This window comes from Jaculus jaculus, chromosome 6, assembly GCF_020740685.1.
Source record: "Jaculus jaculus isolate mJacJac1 chromosome 6, mJacJac1.mat.Y.cur, whole genome shotgun sequence".
Classification (NCBI taxonomy): domain Eukaryota; kingdom Metazoa; phylum Chordata; class Mammalia; order Rodentia; family Dipodidae; genus Jaculus; species Jaculus jaculus.
Window position 1 is genome coordinate 683,216 of NC_059107.1, and position 20,052 is coordinate 703,267.

The 20,052-nt window shown below is 44.5% G+C and overlaps 1 protein-coding gene across 1 annotated transcript in view; it reads left to right on the forward strand.

The window, feature by feature from the left end:
- Nucleotides 1-18,467, forward strand: part of Maml1 (mastermind like transcriptional coactivator 1) — a 53,346-nt gene extending 34,879 nt beyond the window's left edge. The window contains exons 3-5 of the mRNA XM_004666614.2: nucleotides 11,576-11,797; nucleotides 12,635-12,731; nucleotides 15,212-18,467. Of these exons, the coding sequence (XP_004666671.1) occupies nucleotides 11,576-11,797; nucleotides 12,635-12,731; nucleotides 15,212-16,194 (1,302 nt within the window). The 3' untranslated portion in view covers nucleotides 16,195-18,467. The remainder of the gene's footprint in view (nucleotides 1-11,575; nucleotides 11,798-12,634; nucleotides 12,732-15,211) is intronic.
- Nucleotides 18,468-20,052: the final 1,585 nt, after the last annotated feature.

Consider the following 20,052-nt stretch of genomic DNA (forward strand, 5'->3'; position numbering starts at 1 on the left):
CCTGGGTAACAGAGTGAGACTGTGTCTCAAAAAACAAACAAAACAATTACAGTAACTTGATGTTTAACTATGGAAACATTTGAAGGCTCAGCTTGTTTAGTTCGTTGTTTTGTGGCACACAATTTTAAGTCACTATGGCTGTGTTCTGTAGTCATGGTCATACTGAATGTGCATTTCTAAAGGAAACTATTTATTTATTTGAGAAAGAGGCAAATAGAGAGAGAATAGACATGTCAGGGCCTCCAGCCACTGCAAAGGAATTCCAGATGAATGTGCCACCTTACATGGCTTACATGGTCTTGAAGAATTGAACATGGGTTCTTTGGCTTTGCAGGCAAGTGCCTTTACTGCTAGGCCTTCTCTCCAGCCCTTGAATATGCTTTTCAGAGGCTTTGCTTTCTGCCACCTTCCAGATCTGTCTTCCAAGTACCTCAAGCCAGGTGGGATTACAGGCACTAGCTACATGGAAGGCCGAGTATATCTTGAATTCAAGGCTAGCTTGAGCTACATAGTCAGATCCTGGTTTTTGTTTGTTTGTTTGTTTTTTGTTTTTCAAAGTAGGGTTTCACTCTAGCCCAGACTGACCTGAAATTCACTACATAGTCTCAGGGTGGCTTCAAACTCATGGCAATCTGTCTACCTCTGCACTGAAGTACTGGGATTAAAGGCGTGCGCACCACAACCAGCTTGATTTGTTTTTTTTAGGTCTACCCAGGCTGACCTTGAACTCACAGCAATCCTCCTACTTCTACTTCCCAAGTACTGGGACTACAGGCATGTGCCACCACACCTGGCTGAGATCCCATCTTTAAGCAAAAATAAATCTAGGGATGGAGAGATGGCTTAGTGGTAAGGCACTTGACTGCAAAACCAAAGGACCCAGGTTCAGTTCCTCAGGACCCACATAAAGCTAGATACATAAGGTGATGCATGCATCTGGAGTTTACAGAGGCTAGAGGCCCTGGTGCACCCATATTTAAAAAAAAAAAAAGAAATTATGGGGATATGATGGAGAATGGAATTTCAAAGGGGAAAGTGGGGGGGGGGAATTACCATGGGATTTTTTTTTATAATCATGGAAAATGTTAATAAAATTTTTTTTTTTAAAATCTAGGCCTAGTAGCTCATGCTTACAATCTCAAGAGGCTAAGGCCAGATTAAGCTACAGTGTGAGACCCTGCTTGTTTAAAAAAAATGACAGAAGGTTTGAGAGATGGCTTAGCAGTTAAGGTGCTTGCCTGCAAAACCTATGGACCTAGGTTCAACTCTGCAGATGTACATGGTGGTGCATGCGTCTGGAGTTTGTTATTTGCAATGGCTAGAGTCCCTACCCATTCATATCCCCCCCCCGCCCCCACAACAAATAAATTATAAATAAACAAATCACAAAAGAATAAAATGTGTCAGACATGGTGACACTCTCCTTTAATCCCAGCACTCAGGAGGCTGAAGTAGGAGGATTGTGTGAGGTCAATGCCAGCTTGTGCTACAGAATGAGTACCAAGTCAGCCTGGGCTAGAGTAAGACCCTGCTTAAAAAAAAAAATAAAAGCATTGCTGGGCATGGTAGTACCTGCCTTTTAATCCTAGCACTAGGTAGGGAGGCAGAGGTAGGAGGATCGCCATGAGTTTGAGGCCACCCTGAGACTACAAAGTGAATTCAGGTCAGCCTGGGCTAGAGCAAAACCCTACCTTGAAAAACCAAAAAAATAAAAATAAAAAGCATTAAGCATGACCTTAAGAAAGGCAGAATAAAGCCGGGCGTGGTGGCGCACGCCTTTAATCCCAGCACTCGGGAGGCAGAGGTAGGAGGATCACCGAGAGTTCGAGGCCACCCTGAGACTACATAGTGAATTCCAGGTCAGCCTGAGCCAGAGTGAGACCCTAACTCGAAAAACCAAAAAAAAAAAAAAAAAAAAAAAAAAAGAAAGGCAGAATAGCAGGATGGGCCTGGTGGTGGAAGCCTGCAATACCAGCAAATTTAGAGGCTAAGGCAGGAAGATTGGAAGTTCATGGGCAGCCTGGGTAACTTAATAAGACTCTGTCTCAAAAAATATTTCAGGGGGCTGGAGAGATGGCTTAGCGGTTAAGTGCTTGCCTGTGAAGCCTAAGGACCCCGGTTCGAGGCTCGGTTCCCCAGGTCCCACGTTAGCCAGATGCACAAGGGGGCGCAAGCGTCTGGAGTTCGTTTGCAGAGGCTGGAAGCCCTGGCGCGCCCATTCTCTCTCTCTCTCTCTCTATCTGTCTTTCTCTCTGTGTCTGTCGCTCTCAAATAAATAAATAAATAAATAACTTTAAAAAAAATATTTCAGGGCTGGAGAGATGGCTTAGTGGTTAAGGCACTTGCCTACAAAGCCAAAGGACCCAGGTTCGATTTTCTAGTACCCATGTAAAGCTATTTCCAGTACTCATGCACAAGGTGGCACATGCACCTGGAGTTCATATGCAGTGGCTAGAGGCCCTGGCATGCCCATTTTCTCCCTGTCTCTCTCTACCTCTTTCCTTCTCTCTCATATAAATAAATAAATTTTACACAAAGTATTTTAACTGGGCGTGGTGGCACACACTTTTAATTCCAGCATTTAGGAGGCAGTAGGAGGGGGATCTTTGTGAGTTTGAGACCATTCTGAGACTACAGAGTGAAACCCTACCTTGAAAAACCAAAAACAAACAAAAAAAGTATTTTAAAGACTGAGCTTATAGTTGAATGATAGAATGCTCATCTAGCAAGAGTGAAGCCCTAGGTTCAATCCCCAGTACTAAAAAAATAAATAAAAGTGGGGAGACAAGGCAGAATAGCACAGTGATAAGCCATTTTTAGCACCAGGAACCCTAAATAATAACTAAATAACTAATAGCTAAATCAATAACTATCAGGTAAACATAATCAGTGAGGACAATTTTTGCCTTTTTAAAAATTTTATTTAAAGGAAACAGTGGCTGACTAATCAAAGACAGGTAGAGACAAGAAGCAGGAGTTAATGTTAGAGTTTAGTATTGTAAGCCAGTATCTGACAGGGGAGCTTCTTAGTCTCTTTGTTTAGATTGTAATGTTTTATAGTTATGTTTTTCTTTTTGGGTGATTAAGACTATGCAGGCTGCCAGAATTAACTGTATATTTTAGAGGTCAATAATGGCGCTATAGGAGAGACTCTTAGGGACCTGTGAGGAGTTCTGTGACTCTCAGCATTGTCATCTGCTAGGATAAGTCAAGGCCATGGTGACCAACTGGCCCTCTCTGTCTTGGGAAGACTGGAGGACTGATTTCCCTCTGATGTGACTCTCCTGTTGCAGATACATTGACTTGGAATTCATCTTCGGGTCTCCATATCTTCTGATCAAGAAGACAGGTGACTTACCAGAGGCTAGAAGTTAGAAAATGTCCCCTCATCATCTCCTGTGGCCTTCTGACCTGGGAGCAGGAACAAAAATATTGGTTATCTTCTTAACTCCAGTGTTTCCAATTGACTTTGGCTTCTACTTATGGTTATTAATCACTCAGAGACATTGCACATATCTGATTAGCAAAACAGATTCAGTTAAAAATGTACAGAACATATCTGGTCAGGGAATGACACAATACTTTAAAGTCATTCTGATCAGTATTTAAGTTTAGTTGTCAGGTGACAGTATAAGCTATATCTGGAACATAGAAAGCATACATATTTTATCTTTTCCATATCTATCAGTTGAAAGTACAGGAAGAATATTTTAGTAGTCTTAAATAATATTTTATCAATAACTTTAAGCCAGTTGATTTAATCTAGAAATTGCATGCCAAGACAAAAAGACAAGACAGTATAAAACCTTGGTATATGTGTTTGAGAACAACTTTGGCTAGTCTGTATACCAATTCAGGTACCAGTTACTCCCCAAACTGAAAACAGAACAGAGTTTAAGATTATTTTTCTAGGGCAGGAAACATGTCTTAAGTATCAATATCTCTATAAGCAATATCTCTATAAGCAATGAAATAAAAAACCTTGACTGAAACAAATTATACATAGCTTAAGAATAAAATAAACCTGGTCATTGTTGAGTTAACCAAGCCCAATTTTAACATACATTAGAGACAATATGACAGACACAAAGTAATATCTTAAATAAGTATCTTTTTCCATTGAACAATTTTGCGGCTTAACTAAAGAAATATTTATGACTGTTATATAAAGCTTAGACAAAGTATATTAACATTGTTTGTGTATAGTAGGTCTCCCTAAGACATAGGGAGCTTCCTCAATTTTCCTAAGAAAAAAGTCACAGTGACCAAATCACCTTTTTTTTTTTTCAAGGCACAGTCTCATTATAGCCCAGGCTGACCTGCAATTCACTATGTAGTCTCAGGCTAGCCTCAAACTCATGGTGATCCTCCTACCTCTGCCTCCTGAGTGCTGGCATTAAAGGTGTGTGCCACCACACCTGGCTTATCCAAATTACCTTTTATAAGACTTAGATTATGATCTCAGTGACAACCACCCAACACAGCCAGCATAAACAAGACTGGAATCATTTTAAAATTACAGGGTTTTAACCAGGCATGGTGATGCATGTTTTTAATCCCAGCACTTGGTAGGCAAATGTAGGATCACTGAGTTTGAGGCCAGCCTGGGACTACAGAATAGTCAGTCTGAGATAGTGAGATTCCCTACCTTGAAAAACAAGTAAACAAATGAAAATTACCCTAGCCTTTATAAAAAAAAAATTACAAAAAACTTTAGAGCTGGGCGTGGTGGCACATACCTTTAACCGAGCAGTTGAGAGGCCGAGGTAGGAAGATCGTCAGGAGTTCAAGGCCACCCTGAGACTACAGAGTGAATTCCAGGTCAGCCTGAGCTATAATGAGACCCTATCTCAAAAAAAAAAAAAAAAAAGGAAGAAGAAGAAGAAGAAAAAAGGAAGGAAGGAAAAGAAAAGAAAAAAACTTTAGATAATTTTTCAAGGTTTTTCAGTGATCTTGTTGGCTAAAAATAACATTAAGCAAATGAAACATTAAGACCTAAGCTTTTAAGCTTTCATTCTCTTATTTTCTGTAACTACTGATTGGTTCAGCTAAATAGCTCTGCTTATTGATAGCCAAGCGTTATGTACTTTTTATAAACCAAATTATAGTATTCTGATATCTGGAAAAGTTTGATATTAACAAAAAGTAGAGTTAACATATTTAAAGCACATGAGGCAACAGAGAATAAACTATGAACAGAAGATCTGCTAACAATTCAAAATAAACAAGAAATCTATATTATGTAGTAACATTTTTGGGCTTAAATATGAGGACATGAAAAACTTTACTTTTTTTTTTTTTTCAAGGTAGGGTCTCACTCTAGCTCAGGTTGACCTGGATTTCATTATGTAGTCTCAGGGTGATCCTCCTACTTCTGCCTCCCAAGTGCTGGGATTGAAGGCATGTGCAGCCAAGGCTGGCCATGTTTTTTTGTTTGTTTGTTTTTTGTCTTCAAAAGATTTTTTGAGTTAGCTGTTTATAGAAGAGTAGACCTGGCTTGACTTCTACGGTTTACCCAGGATATCCTGAAACACTTTTTGTTTTTTTAAAATATGAAAGCAGATTCAAACATTATTAGAAATTTTAGAAATTTTCTGTATTGAATGCTTCTAAATCTAAACATAAATCTTGAGGCTGTTGTCTGTTAGTATACTGTCCCACAGAAGCAGATAAAGTAAACTTAAAAACAGTTGCAAATTCTTATAGGAAATCCCCTACTTTTGTCCTTGCTATGGAGAGCTGCCCCAGCCACAGCAGTTTTCCCCCAGGTTCTAGCATAACTTCCTTTACAAAATTTTTTAATATATTTTATTCATTTATTTATTTATTTATGAGAGAGAGAGAGAGAATGGGGATGCCAGAGCCTCCAGCCATTGCAAACGAACTCCAGATGCATGTGCCCCTTGTGCATCTGGTTTCCATGGGTCCTGGGGAATCAAACCTGGATCCTTTGGCTTTGCAGGCAAATGCCTTAACCACTAAGCCATCTCTCCAGCCCTTTATTTTTTTATTTTTTTTATTTTTTAATTTCCAGGGGTAGTTTTGGACTTTGCTCAGGGCTACAAGGCAGCTTTCTGATCCTGTCTTTTAAAAAATATATATTTATTTGACAGAGAAAGAGAGAGGAGAATGGTCATGCCAGGACCTCCAGCCAGGGCAGACGAACTCCAGACGCTTGTTCCTCCTTGTGAGCTGGCTAACGTGGGACCTGGGGAATTTAACCTGGGTCCTTTTACTTTGCAGGCAAATGCCTTAACCACTAAGCCATCCCTCCAGCCCTGATCTGTCATTTTAAGAGTAGGAGAATCTTACAGTTTTGTTTTTTTTTTCTGCCTATGATTTTAATTACTTTCAGTGTTCCTTCTGGGAGACACTCAACAGTAAAAGTTGGCCATGCAGTCTAGGACAGTGGGGTTTGGCAGAGGACATCCTTCTCTCCCCCCCCCCCCCATTGACTTTCCCATGGTGTTGGTACTGCAGAACAGACACAAAAGGCAAACCCTTATAATTCTGCAGCCTTAGGGCTGTGAGCCACACATATACTCATTATACACACACATTCATTCCAAGTGAACTTTTTCATATGGACTCCACATATTTCCCCCACATACATCCATTCATTCATTTATTCATTCATTCAGAAGCTATGCATTCCCATTTTAAATTCCTATTTTATTTATAACTCTAGAGATCAAAACCAAACCTCGAAATTACTTCGGGTATTATTTCAGATTTCATAATCAGAATTTTCCAAACCAAAATCTGACTATGTTCAATTCCAGTTTTTAATTTCTCATTTACCTGGTGTGGTCAGGGTGTCCAGGTTACCCAAGGATGAGCCCTGACTTGATTTGCAGTTGGGAGGTCAAAGGTTCCCTCTGGTGCCGTCACACAACAAAGTATAGCTGATCTAATTCACAGAACTTCATCAAAGAGAAGGCTTCACATGTGACACCCAAATCAAAAAGTTCACAAGGACACATTACAAGTGGGCTAGGTGTGCCCTGACCCATCGTGGAGTTTTCAGGTTCTGCAGCTGGTTTCCTGGAGGATCCAAAAATGCTAAGCACAAAGGGACAAAACAAACACTAAACAGAAAGTCAGAACATGTGGCCACACAGAACTGAAACCGACCAAAGGTCTGAGGACATCTCACCACCACCCGAGATTAGGGAAGTAGTGCTGCGTCCAGCCTTCCACTGAATCCCCCTTACTTCCAGAGGCTTTACGACCAGATGACTCTCTGCCACAGAGTTGATATCCCCTGACTACCATTCTTTCCTGCCAGGGCCTGGAGAATGTCCCTGGGGCTGAGGAACACAGTGGTCACCCCCTAGAATCTCCAACCTGCAGTCAGAGTCCCAAGAAATCAAGACCTTGAGACAAGATTCGGCAAGTCTTAAAACTGCATGCGAACAGAAACAAAACTTACCTCCAGAGAGTCTCCCTGTCAATCTCTGTAAAGAGGACAGAGGTTCTGAAGCCTCTTTGTCTTCTTTAGTCACAGAAGACATCTAGGCAGTAAGGTACCAGAAACTTTGCCAGTGCTGGGGCTTACTGACATCCTACTCTGGCCCAAGCAAAAGTCACTTTGTCAGCTCCCCTGAGGGGTTTGGCCCCCAGTACTTCCCAGGATGTTTCCTAGGCCTTAAGGCCAGTGAGGGAAAAAATGCAGGAATGAATCTGGCTGAGTGCCCCTGCCAGATCCCAGGCAAGCCCCCAAATGTAATGGGTCCTGGGGCCACTCAGAGATTCACCAGTCTGACATAAATATGATATTAATAAATAGAGGTATTTATTTCTGGCCAGGACTATAATTTGAGCCAGGAACTTGAAAGTGCAGCCCCTAGTTACATCTGGTCAGGGTTTATAAGGACAAATTGCTAAATAAGTCTAAGTGACAATAGTCACAAGCCTAGTTACAAAGGCAACAACAACAAAAAAAGTTAGAGGTTATCTCATTCAAGCAGATGGCCTAGTATTCTGCATGCCAAAGATAATATTTGCAAGGTACCACATCCTGCATACCACTGGTTTCTTTATAACATTTCCTTCTCCATCACAACACTGATCTGGAATTCACTATGTAGTCTTAGTCTTAGGATGGCCTTGAACTCACAGCAATCCACCTACGTCTGCCTTCTGAGTTCTGGGATTAAAAATGTGTGCCACCACTCTTGGCTCTTTTGTTTTGTTTTTTGAGGTAGCGTCTTGCTCTAGCCCAGGCTGACCATCAGCTCACTATGTTGTCTCAGAATGGCCTCAAACTCACAGGAAACCTACCTCTGCCTCTCAATTAAAAAATAAACAAACATGGCAGGCATGGTGGCGCACAGTTTTAATCCCAGCACTTGGGAGACACAGGTAGGAGGATCGCTGTGAGTTCGAGGCCACCCTGAGACTACATAGTGAATCCCAGGCCAGCCTGGACCAGAGTGAAACCCTACCTCAAAAAAGAAAAATAAGGGCTGGAGAGATGGCTTAGCGGTTAAGCGCTTGCCTGTGAAGCCTAAGGACCCCGGTTTGAGGCTCGGTTCCCCAGGTCCCATGTTAGCCAGATGCACAAGGGGGCGCACGCGTCTGGAGTTCGTTTGCAGAGGCTGGTAGCCCTGGCGCGCCCATTCTCTCTCTCTCCCTCTATCTGTCTTTCTCTCTGTGTCTGTCACTCTCAAATAAATAAATAAAAAATAAAAAAAAGAAAAATAAATAAACAAATAAAACTTATTTATTTCTTTGCAAGGAGAGGGAAAATGAATGAATAAATATGCCAGGGCCTCTTACCATTACAAATAAACTCCAGATGCATGCATTACTTTGTGCATCTGGTTTATGTGGGTACTGGAGAATTGAACCCAGGCCACTAGGTTTTACAAGCAAATGCCTTAACTCTGAGCCATCTCTCCAGCCTGAGACAAGGTCTTCTTTAGCCCAGGTTGACCTATGAACCCAAGAATGACCTTGGGTTCCATGTCTTCCTCCTTTAGCTGGGACTACAGGCATGTACCATCATGTCTATCATAGGCTGGAGAGTTTGCACAGTGGTTAGGGCACTTAGCTGCAAAGCCTAATAACCTGTGTTTGATTCCCTAGTACCCATACAAAGCCAGATGCACAGAGTGGTACATGCATCTGGAGTTTATTTGCAGTGGCTGGAGGCTCTGGTAATGCTCCCATTCTCTATGTTTGTATATTCTATCTCTCCCTGCTTGCAATTAAAATAAATAAATTTTTGTTTTTAAAAAAATGGTATCATAGCCGGGTGTGGTGGCGCACGCCTTTAATCCCAGCACTCGGGAGGCAGAGGTAGGAGGATCGCCGTGAGTTCAAGGCCACCCTGAGATGACAGAGTTAATTCCAGGTCAGCCTGGACCAGAGTGAGACCCCACCTCGAAAAACCAAAAAAAAAAAAAAAAAAAATGGTATCTTTTTAAAAAGAGGGTTGCTGGAGAGATGGCTTAGCAGTTAAAGTGCATGCCTGCAAAGCCTAAGGACCCAGGTTCAATTCTCCAGGTCCTACGTAAGTCAGATACACATGGGGCGCATGCATCTGGAGTTTGTTTGCAGTGGCTTAGAGGTACTGATGCACCCATTCTCCTTCATTCTCTCTCTCCCCCTCTCTCTGTCTCTAATAAATAAGTAAATAAAAATAAAATCTTAAAAAAAAAAAAAAGGTTGAACTTGCTGGGAATGGTGTTGTATGCCTTTGATCCCAGAACTTGGGAGGTAGAAATAGGAGGATTGCTGTGAATTTGAAGCTAGCCTGAGACTACATAGTGAGTTCCAAGTCAGCCTGGGCTAGAGTGAGACCCTACCTCAAAATTTAAAAAATTTTTTTTATTTATTTGAGAAAGATAAGAGGCAAAGAGAAAGAGAGAATGGTTGTGCCAGGGCCTTCAGCAACTGCAAACAAACACCAGACACATGCACCCCCTTGTGCATCTGGCTTATGTGGGTCCTGGGGAATTGAACCTGGGTCCTTAGGCTTCACAGGCAAATGCCTTAACCCCTAAGCCATTTCCCCAGCCCCCAAAAAATTTTTTTGAAAAATTTTAAAGATATTTATTTATTTGAAAGAGAGAGTGGGCATACCAGGCATCCAGCTACTGCTGCAAATGAATTACAGATGCAAGTGCCCCCTTGTGTGTCTGGCTTACATGGGTCCTGGAGAGTCGAACCGGGATCCTTTGGCTTTGCAGGCAAACACCTTAACCTCTAAGCCATCTCTCTAGCCCCCCCTAAAATTTTTTGAGATAGGGTTATATGTATAATCCAGGCTGCCTTGAACTAGCTATATATGGCCAGGGATGGCCTTGAATTTCTGATCCTCCTCCCATCATCTCCCCATGTTCTAGGATTACAGATGTGAACCCCCTAGTTTACAACAACATTTCTATTGACCAGAGTCCTCTTGAGAATGGGGTCGCTTCTGTGCACAAACTGATAAGTAGACATTTCTAAGTCTTTGTTGCTGATTGGAATTAGTGTACAAATATGACCACTTACATGTTACAGGGGCCAAAGCTAGCATGGAACAAGTGATTCTTACTGCTTGGCACCTGGATGCTCAATCCACATTGGATTTGGTCCCCACCCATCCCATCAAAGGATGTTGTTAAGTATATTGATGAACTTTTTTCCCCCCCAATTTGAGAGAAAGCACATGGGTGTGCCAGGGCCTCTTACTGCTGCAAACGAACTCCAGATATATGAGTCACTTTGTGCATCTGGCTTTACATGGGTGTTAGGGACTCAAACCTGGCCAGGCCAGCAGGTTTTGCAAATAAACACATTTAACCACTGAGCCAGCTTCTCAGCTCCATGTTAGTCAACTTTTTTATGGCGATGAGCAAATAACCTGAGAAGAAAAACTTAAGGGAAGAGTGTTTATTTTGGCTTAAAGTCTGAAGGAACTGAAGCATCCAGTTCCTCATGGTGGGGAAGCCATGGCAGCAGTGTGAGTGTGCATTGCTTGCAAATCTCAAAAGTTCAGTGAGCAGAGAGGCCAACAACAGAAGTAGGACTGTGTTATAATATTCAAGGAGCATGCCCAAGAAACCCATTTTCCCCAGCCAGGCTCCATCTCCCAAAGGCTCCACAACTTTGCAAAACAGTCTCACCAGATGGGAATCAAGTATCTAAGCACAGGAGCCTGTGGGAGACATTTTTTTTTTTTGGTTTATTTATTTTTTTATTTATTTGAGAGCAACAGACAGAGAAAGAAGCAGAAAGAGAGAGAGGGGGTGGGGGAGAATGTGCTCGCCAGGGCTTCCAGCCACTGCAGACAAATTTCAGATGCTTGCGCCCCCTTGTGCATCTGGCTAACATGGGTCCTGGGGAATTGAGCCTCGAACCAGGGTCCTTAGGCTTCACAGGCAAGCACTTAACCGTTAAGCCATCTCTCCAGCCCTGTGGGGGACATTTTATATCCAAACACTGACAGCAGAGAAGCTGACCCTTGGAGTCAAGACGAAGCGATAAGCAGAACCCTCACTGGGTGAAGCTCATCTAACCTGCTTAGAGCTTAAACGTGTCACCCATCCCACATGACTTGGATCCCCTTTATCTGTGTTGACAGGATCAGAACACTTCCACTGTCCCTGTGCCAGCCCAGGCCACCAGTGTGGGGCCCCAGCCTCCCAGCGTGTCCGTGGCCAGCACTCGCAGCAGTGCCCCATACCTCGGCAGTCAGCAGCAGGCAGCTGTGATGAAGCAGCACCAGCTGCTCCACAGGGAGCAACAGCAGCACCTGCAGCAGCAGCAGTTCCTGCAGAGGCAGCAGCACCTTCTGGCTGAGCAGGTAACAGAAGTAAGGGCCACACAGGTGCCGCTTGTGCCTGCTCCCACTTTGCGTGCCTGACTTCACCAAGCTGGTCCTTGAGAACCCCCTTTTAAGAGTGTGGCATTTCTCAGGCAGGTGCCTATATCCAAATCCACTGTGAGGCAAGTAGTCAAGGGGACTGAAGGTCGAAGTTGTGTGTGTAAGGGGCATTTACCTATGTTGGCTGGTTGGTAGCTTCTAGGCCACGTGGCACACATGTCTATCAGTTGCCATGGGTCCCCACTTTGTTAGGAAGCACAACATGGAAAGGGCAGTGAAGATGCCCCTGAGCTTCTAGAATCAGGATGCACATTGACTCACTGTGTCACCAGGGGTAGTGTGTAGGCACCACGGGCTACCAGGAAGAGTTCAAGGCCAGTCTGGGATACAAAGTGAGACCCTACTAAAAAAAAAAAGAAAAAGAAAAAGAAAAAGAGGAAGGAAGAAATAGAAGGTAGAGGAAAGGATACAGAATGCATGTGATGGAGATTAATCTAATTGATACCTCACTGCCTCCTTCTACCATTTTTGTAAGTAACTCCCTTATTAGGATGTAATTCTTATAATTCAGTTGTTTAACCATACAATTTAGTAGCTTTCACTTTATTTACAGAGCTTGCAACTATCACCACAACCCATTTTAGAACATTTCCATTACCCAAAACAAACCTGATGTGGATGAGTAGATACTCTCCTCCCCCAGCCCTCAAGAGCCTGTCTTTGGTTACAGATTTAGGCACTTAGCTTTTCTCTGATGCTAACTCTGCTCATTTGTTTTTGTCTTTCTTTACATGAGTTTCATGTTTTTTTTTCTAGGAGAAGCAGCAGTTTCAGCGCCATCTGACCCGCCCGCCCCCTCAGTACCAAGACCCAGCTCAAAGCACCTTCCCACAGCAGGTTGGACAGTTCACAGGTAAGGGGACAGAGTGGTACAGGTTGGTCCAGCACAGCTCATTGGTCCCTGTCCAGTGCTGATTGAGTTTTCTTCCACATAGCACTTTGGTCTGTAGAAGCAGCCTGGATTTCAAGTTAGTCCAAGGCGCTATAAGAGGGTCCCAGTGGCAGACTGCTGGGAATGCTTTTGTTAGGTCCCTGGCTGTGCAGGGAAATATCTTCTGTGAGTCTTAAGAATATTCTTTGATTTTTTCTACATGTCTTCAAAACAAAGCCTTGTATAATTTTCCTGATAGGGAGAGACTACTGCACACATATGACCTTTGGTTTCTCTCCTCCTTACTGTTCACTTGGGTGTTGCAGAAAGCAGTACCAGCAGTGGACAGTAGACAGGAGAGGGCAGGAAGCACACTGAAACCTCAGCTGTCACCTCTGAGATGTGACCTTTGACTTATTTGGGCTATCACTCCCGAAAGAGCATAACCATTTCAGGTGACAGGTGCAGCAAGTCTGGTCTTATTTTACCTTCTTCACTCTTCTTGGACCATCCTAGAAGCCTGTCTCTCCTTAGTTACCTTCAGTACTAAATGTCCCAGTGAAACTAACCAAACATTTCAGCTGTGTGCTGGCTGGGAACATGAGGATTAAGTCTTCAGGTGTTCCAGAAGCCTGCCTGTTCTCTGTTTCCTGACTCCATCCCTCTCGAACCGATAGGGACTGTTGATTGGAGTGGAGTAGACTAGCTCAGCTCTCTTGTTTTCCTCAGCCCAGTTTTGATGCAGGTGCTAATGGAGAGAGCAAGAGGGAGATAAAAGTCCTAAATTGTGGACAATCCTGAGCAGTGGCTCTCCTACCCAAGAGATGTCACCATTTGGCCATTGCTCAGGCTAGAAGCTATAGACAGAAAATTCCAGCCTGATGTGATAGTGCACTCCTGTCCCAGTGCTCAGGAGACAAAGGCCATCCTAGGGCTACATAGGCAGACTGTGTCACCAACAAGAAAACAATGAACAACACGTTCCCTGAAGACAAAGCTTTCCCAGATGTCTCCCAGCATGGCACCTATGGCAAAACTGGTGCTCAGTAGATACCTGGTGGTTCCATGCTGGATGTCTCCTTCCCTTGGCCATTCTTCAGCCATCCTATCATAGGGAACCTTTTCCAGCAGTACTAATCCATGGTCTTGGGCTTTTCAGTCAAGTACTATTCTGTTTCTTTTTGTTGTTGTTTGTTTGTTTGTTTGTTTTGTTTTGTTTTTTGAGGTAGGATCACACTCTAGCTCAGGCTGACCTGGGACTCACTAAGTAGTTTCAGGGTGGCCTCAAACTCACGGTGATCCTCCTACTTCTGCCTCCCGAGTACTGGGATTAAAGACATACGCCACCACGCCCAGCTCTGTTTATTCTGTTTTTTAAATTTCATTTATTATTTGAAAGAGAGAGAGAAAGGGGCAGATAGGGAGAGAGAAAATGGGCAGAACAGGGCCTCTAGCCACTGCAAATGAACTCCTGATGTATGCACCACCTTGTGCATCTGGCTTATGTGGGTACTGGGAAATTGAACTTGGGTCCTTAGGCTTCACAAACAAGTGCCTTAACTGGTAAGCCATCTCTCTAGCCCTATTTTGGCTAGTATGATAGGTTCTCATGTAGTCCAAGCTGGTCACTGTATAGCCAAGGATGACCCTGAACGCCTGACCTTCTGCTCCTACCTTCCACGTGCTAGGATTATAGGTGTACACCACCATGCCTGCATGGAAGCGTGCCAGGAAAGCGATGTACCATTGAGTCTCCTCAATCCTCCTCTCTTTCTTCTCTAGCCACTATACTCTGTCCCCGTGCCCTAGCCATGGCTAACTTGTTAATGTCCCCTCAGACAGCCTTTCACAGCTCTGTTTCTAGAATGCTTTTCTTCTTTAAGATGTTAAGTTGCCCAAACTTATATGCACACACACATGCATGGTGCTGAGGAGTGAATCCAGGGCTTGTGCATGTTAGGTAACTACTCCACCACTGACCTGTATCCCTATCCCTAAATACCCTTGTAAACTGCACCATGCTTGTCACCGTTTTGAAACATTTTTCAAATCTTTCTGGGCACCAAGCCTTCAGGTCCCATGCACTCTGAAGTCTGATGCCCAGGCTGTGATTCCATCATACCCTGTGGCAGCGTTGACCACATTGAAGTCCCAGTACCTAGCCAGGCCCTGACTGAGCAGAACTTTGTTGGGTGTTTAGTAAGTGAGTGGACAAACCGGCCCTCTGAAGTTTCACCCCTTCCTTGGTGTCTTTCTGAATCTTGTCATTGTTCTTGATCTGGCCTCCCTCCCCACTGCCCCAGGTTTTGTTCTTGGCCTTATGCTACTACCCAGAACATGGCTGGTTTTGGGTGCTGTCTTCCATGCTTGTGTGAGAGAAGTTTCAACTTGGGTCTCAGAGATATCTCTACATTGGGGGTCAAGAAATGCTGACTTGATTGACAGAATCTTCTGTCTTCTAGGATCTGCTGCTGCTGCTGTGCCTGGCATAAACAACTTGGGTCCATCCAACTCCAGCTGTCCTCGAGTGTTCCCTCAGCCTAGCAATCTGATGTCAATTGGTCCTGGACATGCTTCTGTTTCTTCTCTTCCCTCCAATTCAGGCCAGCAGGAACGGGGTGTGGCCCAGTTCACTGGCTCCCAGAGCATGCCTCAGAGCAGCCTCTATGGTATGGCCTCTGGCATAACCCAAATAGTTGCCCAACCCCCACCACAGGCCACCAGTGGACATTCCCACATTCCACGGCAGACCAGCGTGGGCCAGAATGCCTCAGTTCCCACTGCCTATGGACAGAACTCTCTGGGAAGCTCTAGCCTCTCCCAGCAGCATAGTAAGGGAACCCTGACTTCTGGTTTAACAAAGCCACAAGTCCCAAGGGTGTCAGCAGCCATGGGAGGTCAGAATGCCTCCTGGCAACACCAGGGATTACCAAACCTGAACAGTCAGACCCCAGGGAACAGCAGTGTCAGTCCTTTTACTGCAGCCTCCAGTTTCCATATGCAGCAGGCCCACCTGAAAATGTCTGGTCCACAGTTCTCTCAAGCCATGCCCAACAGGCCCATGGCCCCCATGAGCTCAGCAGGTGCAGCAGGGTCCATGCTGGCCCCAGTGAGCACACAGCAGAGGAACAGTGGCCCTGCACCCACACCTCCCCAGGCAGCCCCACAGCAAGGCCTGCCTGGTCTAAGCCCAGCAGGGCCTGAGCTGGGGGCCTTCAGCCAGAGCCCCACCTCTCAGATGAACAGCCGAGCAGGACTGCACTGTGCCCAGGCCTACCCCGTGCGGACCGTTGGCCAGGAGCTGCCATTTGCCTATAGCGGGCAGCCGGGCAGCAGTGGGCTGTCCAGTGTGACTGGACACACTGACTTGATAGACTCACTGCTGAAGAACAGGACTTCTGAGGAGTGGATAAATGAGTTGAATGACTTTTTAGGATCTCAGTAATGAGAGTTTGTTGTGTTTCTAGTGTTCTCAGATTCAAGAAAGAACAACTACTTTGGACCAAAAGCCCAGGGACCCTGGGCCAGTAGCACCAGAGCCACAGCCAAGGCTGGCTCTGGTCAGGATTTGCTGAGCTCCCGGGCCAGCAGTTGTGGTCTGTTGGGCTGGTCCCTGCTCACCTGCTGGCATCACTGCCTGGGGTTGGGATAGCAGGATAGGGCTCAAAAGTTGATTTCCTACCCATATGACCAAAAATCCAGTACTAACACTGAAACCCCATGATGTCAGGCTTAGAGAAGAAATTTGTGCCATGTGGTTGACCTTGCCCAAGATTTCTCTACTTGCTTCAAGGTTGGGGGAAATTTTTAAATAGAATTATTTGCAATTTGTTTCATAGAAGACTTGTTTTAAAGGTTTTTAAGCAGGTAGAATAGTGGTGGTTTCCACCAACAAGGTGCGATGGGAAGCCAGGCTCCTGTGGATTGGGAGCTGTCCTTATCCTTCTCCTAATCAGCTTGTGGGAAACAGTTCCCGAAAGCACAGGCTTCGGATGCCAAAAAGAACAGGATGCCACGAGATGTCAGATCTTGTAGCCTAGATAAGGTCCTTTCTAACCTCTCTTCTTCCTCCAGAGTGCTGTCTTTCCTGGCTGCCACTCATTATTGAGGATGCCAGCCCTCAGGAGTCTGACTAAATGCTGCAGGTGGAGATTTGGGGTCCAGTGTCCTTGTGGATCATGAGCCTCAAACCTTCTGCAGTGTTTCTGACAACTTGTGTTTTACACGACAGAAACATCGTTGGCAGGTTGTGCACCTGTGTCTTTCCTCTGCCCTATCTTCATTCATTTCCCATGACCTTTCTTTCTGTCTCCCCTTCCCCTGTCCAGCCAAAATGGGAAACTGATTTATTACCTTGAAAGAGAAAAAGAAACAGTCATTAAAATTCCTTCGGGAACCCTAGCATTGTAGAGATTTGGAGGAAAAAGGCTGCGGGCCAGCCCAGGGCAAGGTATTGACTTCTGCTACTCCCACATCAGATGACTTGCACTTTTAAAGATGGCTTTATAACACTAACACATCCTTTTTAAAGATTCAAGTGAATTCTCTTTGAAGGTATTAGTTAATGGAGTTGACTGAGCTGAGAGTCCAGAGAATAGATGGCATGTGGACTGTGTGTGGAAAATAAGTGAGCATTTGTCCACAGTGAAAGCCAGGTGGTGAGTACAAAGTGAGACCCTGAACCCCAGATGGTGGAAAAAAGGAGTTCGCTGAAGAGTGATGCATGTGCAGTTATTTGTGGAAAAACCTCAACTCCATCTCTGTTTCCCTGAGGTCTCAACATGCATCATCTAAGGAGTACGAGTGAAGAATTTAGTCAAGGGAAATAAACACACACAACAAGCCCGAGTCGCGTTATACACATTGGTATCTCGTTTGCACCAGCAGTGCCTTTTCACTGAGAGTGCTTGTACTCTCAGGTCCTTGTCTCCAGTAGCCATTTGCCACCTGTGGTGGTGTGTGGGCCATTTCCTCTTCAACCTCCCTGCCTTCCTCAGACACTCAGCTCTCAAAGGAGGCGGACCAAGGCAGTGAAGACGCCACCCTCTGATCAAGTTCCCCAATCTCAAGGGGAGAAGGCAGCGTCAGCGGGGTTTCTACCAAAACTAAGACTGGTTGTGGATCCTTCTTCCTCTCTTGGCCTCCTGCAGCCACTGCCCACCCCTGCCTCCGTCTCCCAGGTGCACTCTGCCTTAGGCCCCACTGGCTATACAGGCAGGGGGCGTTCTTCTTGCTGCAGTGTCATAGCAATAAAATGTGATTCTTGGGGTCACCCACAGAGCTGCCCATGGCTTTATTTATGAATCTGGTTTTGGGGAGTCAGGGAAGAGGTTGCTCTGCTTCCGTGCACATCCCTATCTCCCCAGAGCCATGACTCAGAAGAAAAGGGTGCTCGGACTTTCGTTATACACTTGTGCTTTGTGTAAATAAATGTTTACAATTTTATATTGAAGATGAAATAAGCGTTAGAGCGTCCAACTGTATATTTTTTACTTTTATAGATTTTAAAACTATGATTCTTTATATATGTGATTTTGGGGAACTATGATAAGTTTTATGAAAAACAGTTGATATTGTCTTTATGGTCATCAAAAGTACATCAAAATCCTATTAATCCCCATAGTCTTCCCTCCACTCTGGTTATATACCAAAAAGAAATCTTTACTTTCCTTGTCGTATCATTACAAAAATAATAAAAATATTTTGCTAGTATGGAAACTGCTTGTGTATTTGACTTCCCATGGGGTGGACTAGCAGAGAAACTTTGGCAGTTACTGATTTTATTTTGTGATTTAACTTTGCTTTTTTACAGTACATTGTTTTGGGGGAGTTGCTCATTTGGGTGAGGGCCTGAAAGTAACTTGTTATATGATGATAGGGTGTTGAATTAGAGCTGACGGTGCTCAGAGAAATCAGGCTCCACCCCCCCTTTTTGGTTTTTCAAGGCAGAGTCTCAATCTAGCTCAGGCTGACCTGGAATTCACTTTGTGGTCTTAGGTTGGCCTCAGGCTCACATCAGTCCTCCTACCTATGCCTCCCACGTGCTGGGATTAAAGGTGTGGGCCACCACGCCCAGGTGCTCTCCCCTTTCTGATGCTTACCCCATGGCCTTGTGTAAATCCAGTGGGAAGAAAGGTGGACTAGGATAGTTCAAGTGCTGGATTTTTTTAAATAGTTACTTATTTGAGAGAGAGAGAGTATGGGCACACCAGAGCCTCCTACCTCTACAAATGGACTCCAGACACATGTGCCCCTTTGTGCAAGTGCCTTTAACTGCTGAGTCATTTTCCCAGCCCCAGGTGTTGTGTTTAAACCTTACCTGTACAGGTAGTATGCTGTGCTCTGCATGTTCACCCCACCACACTGCAGGTGACTGAGGTGCACTCCTGAAACAGGAGAAGGACAGAGAAATGGGATTGATAGAATCAGAAAGCTAGATTACACTGATAAGAAAAGGGACAGCATCCTGTCATATGGAGTCATGTTCCCAACCTCACCACATAAGGCATAGGAAAGGGAAACTCAAGACTGCAGTCTTGGCTAAGAATGCCCAGCATGTACGATATGAAAGAACACAGATCTAAGCCCGTGGGAGCCCAGCCTGCTCAGCAGGTGGACAGAGGTGACTGCCACAACATGGTGAAGCAGGCAGCTGTAGCTGTAGGAAGAAATTTGCAGGAAGTATCTTTTGCTGTCTGCCCCACAATTCCAGCTCCGAGAAGCCATCCTGGAAGGTAATGGAAGACAGCAAAAGTCACAGCATAGAAGCTGACAGTAACTCAGTTTATGACTGCTGAGAAGCAAGGTCGTCTACAAAGCTATAAGGACTGGTGAAATCACTTGTAGACAGGATGACCCACTCTCCAAGAGAATTCATTTCTTTCAAATATTTGTGAAGGTTCTCAAAATACTTACTTGCAAGAAAGAAGCTGACAGAGAATGGGTGCACCAGGGTCACCAGCCACTGCAAACAAACTCCAGACTTGTGCCACCTTATGTATTTGGCTTTACATGGGTACTGGGGAATGGAACCTAGGTCCTTTGGCTTTGCAGGCAAGCGCCTTAACAGCTAAGACATCTCTCCAACCCTTGTGGGAGTTTTGAACAGCAACTTGGAATAGTGGTTTTGTTGGACTTGGTTTCAAGCCTCTTAAAAAGAAATCTGAAGCCGGGTGTGGTGGCGCACACCTTTAATCCCAGCACTAGGGAGGCAAAGGTAAAATCACCGCCACTCTGAGACTACATAGTGAATGAAAGCATGGGTATGCCAGGGCTTTTTTTTTTTTTCTCAATTTTTATTAAC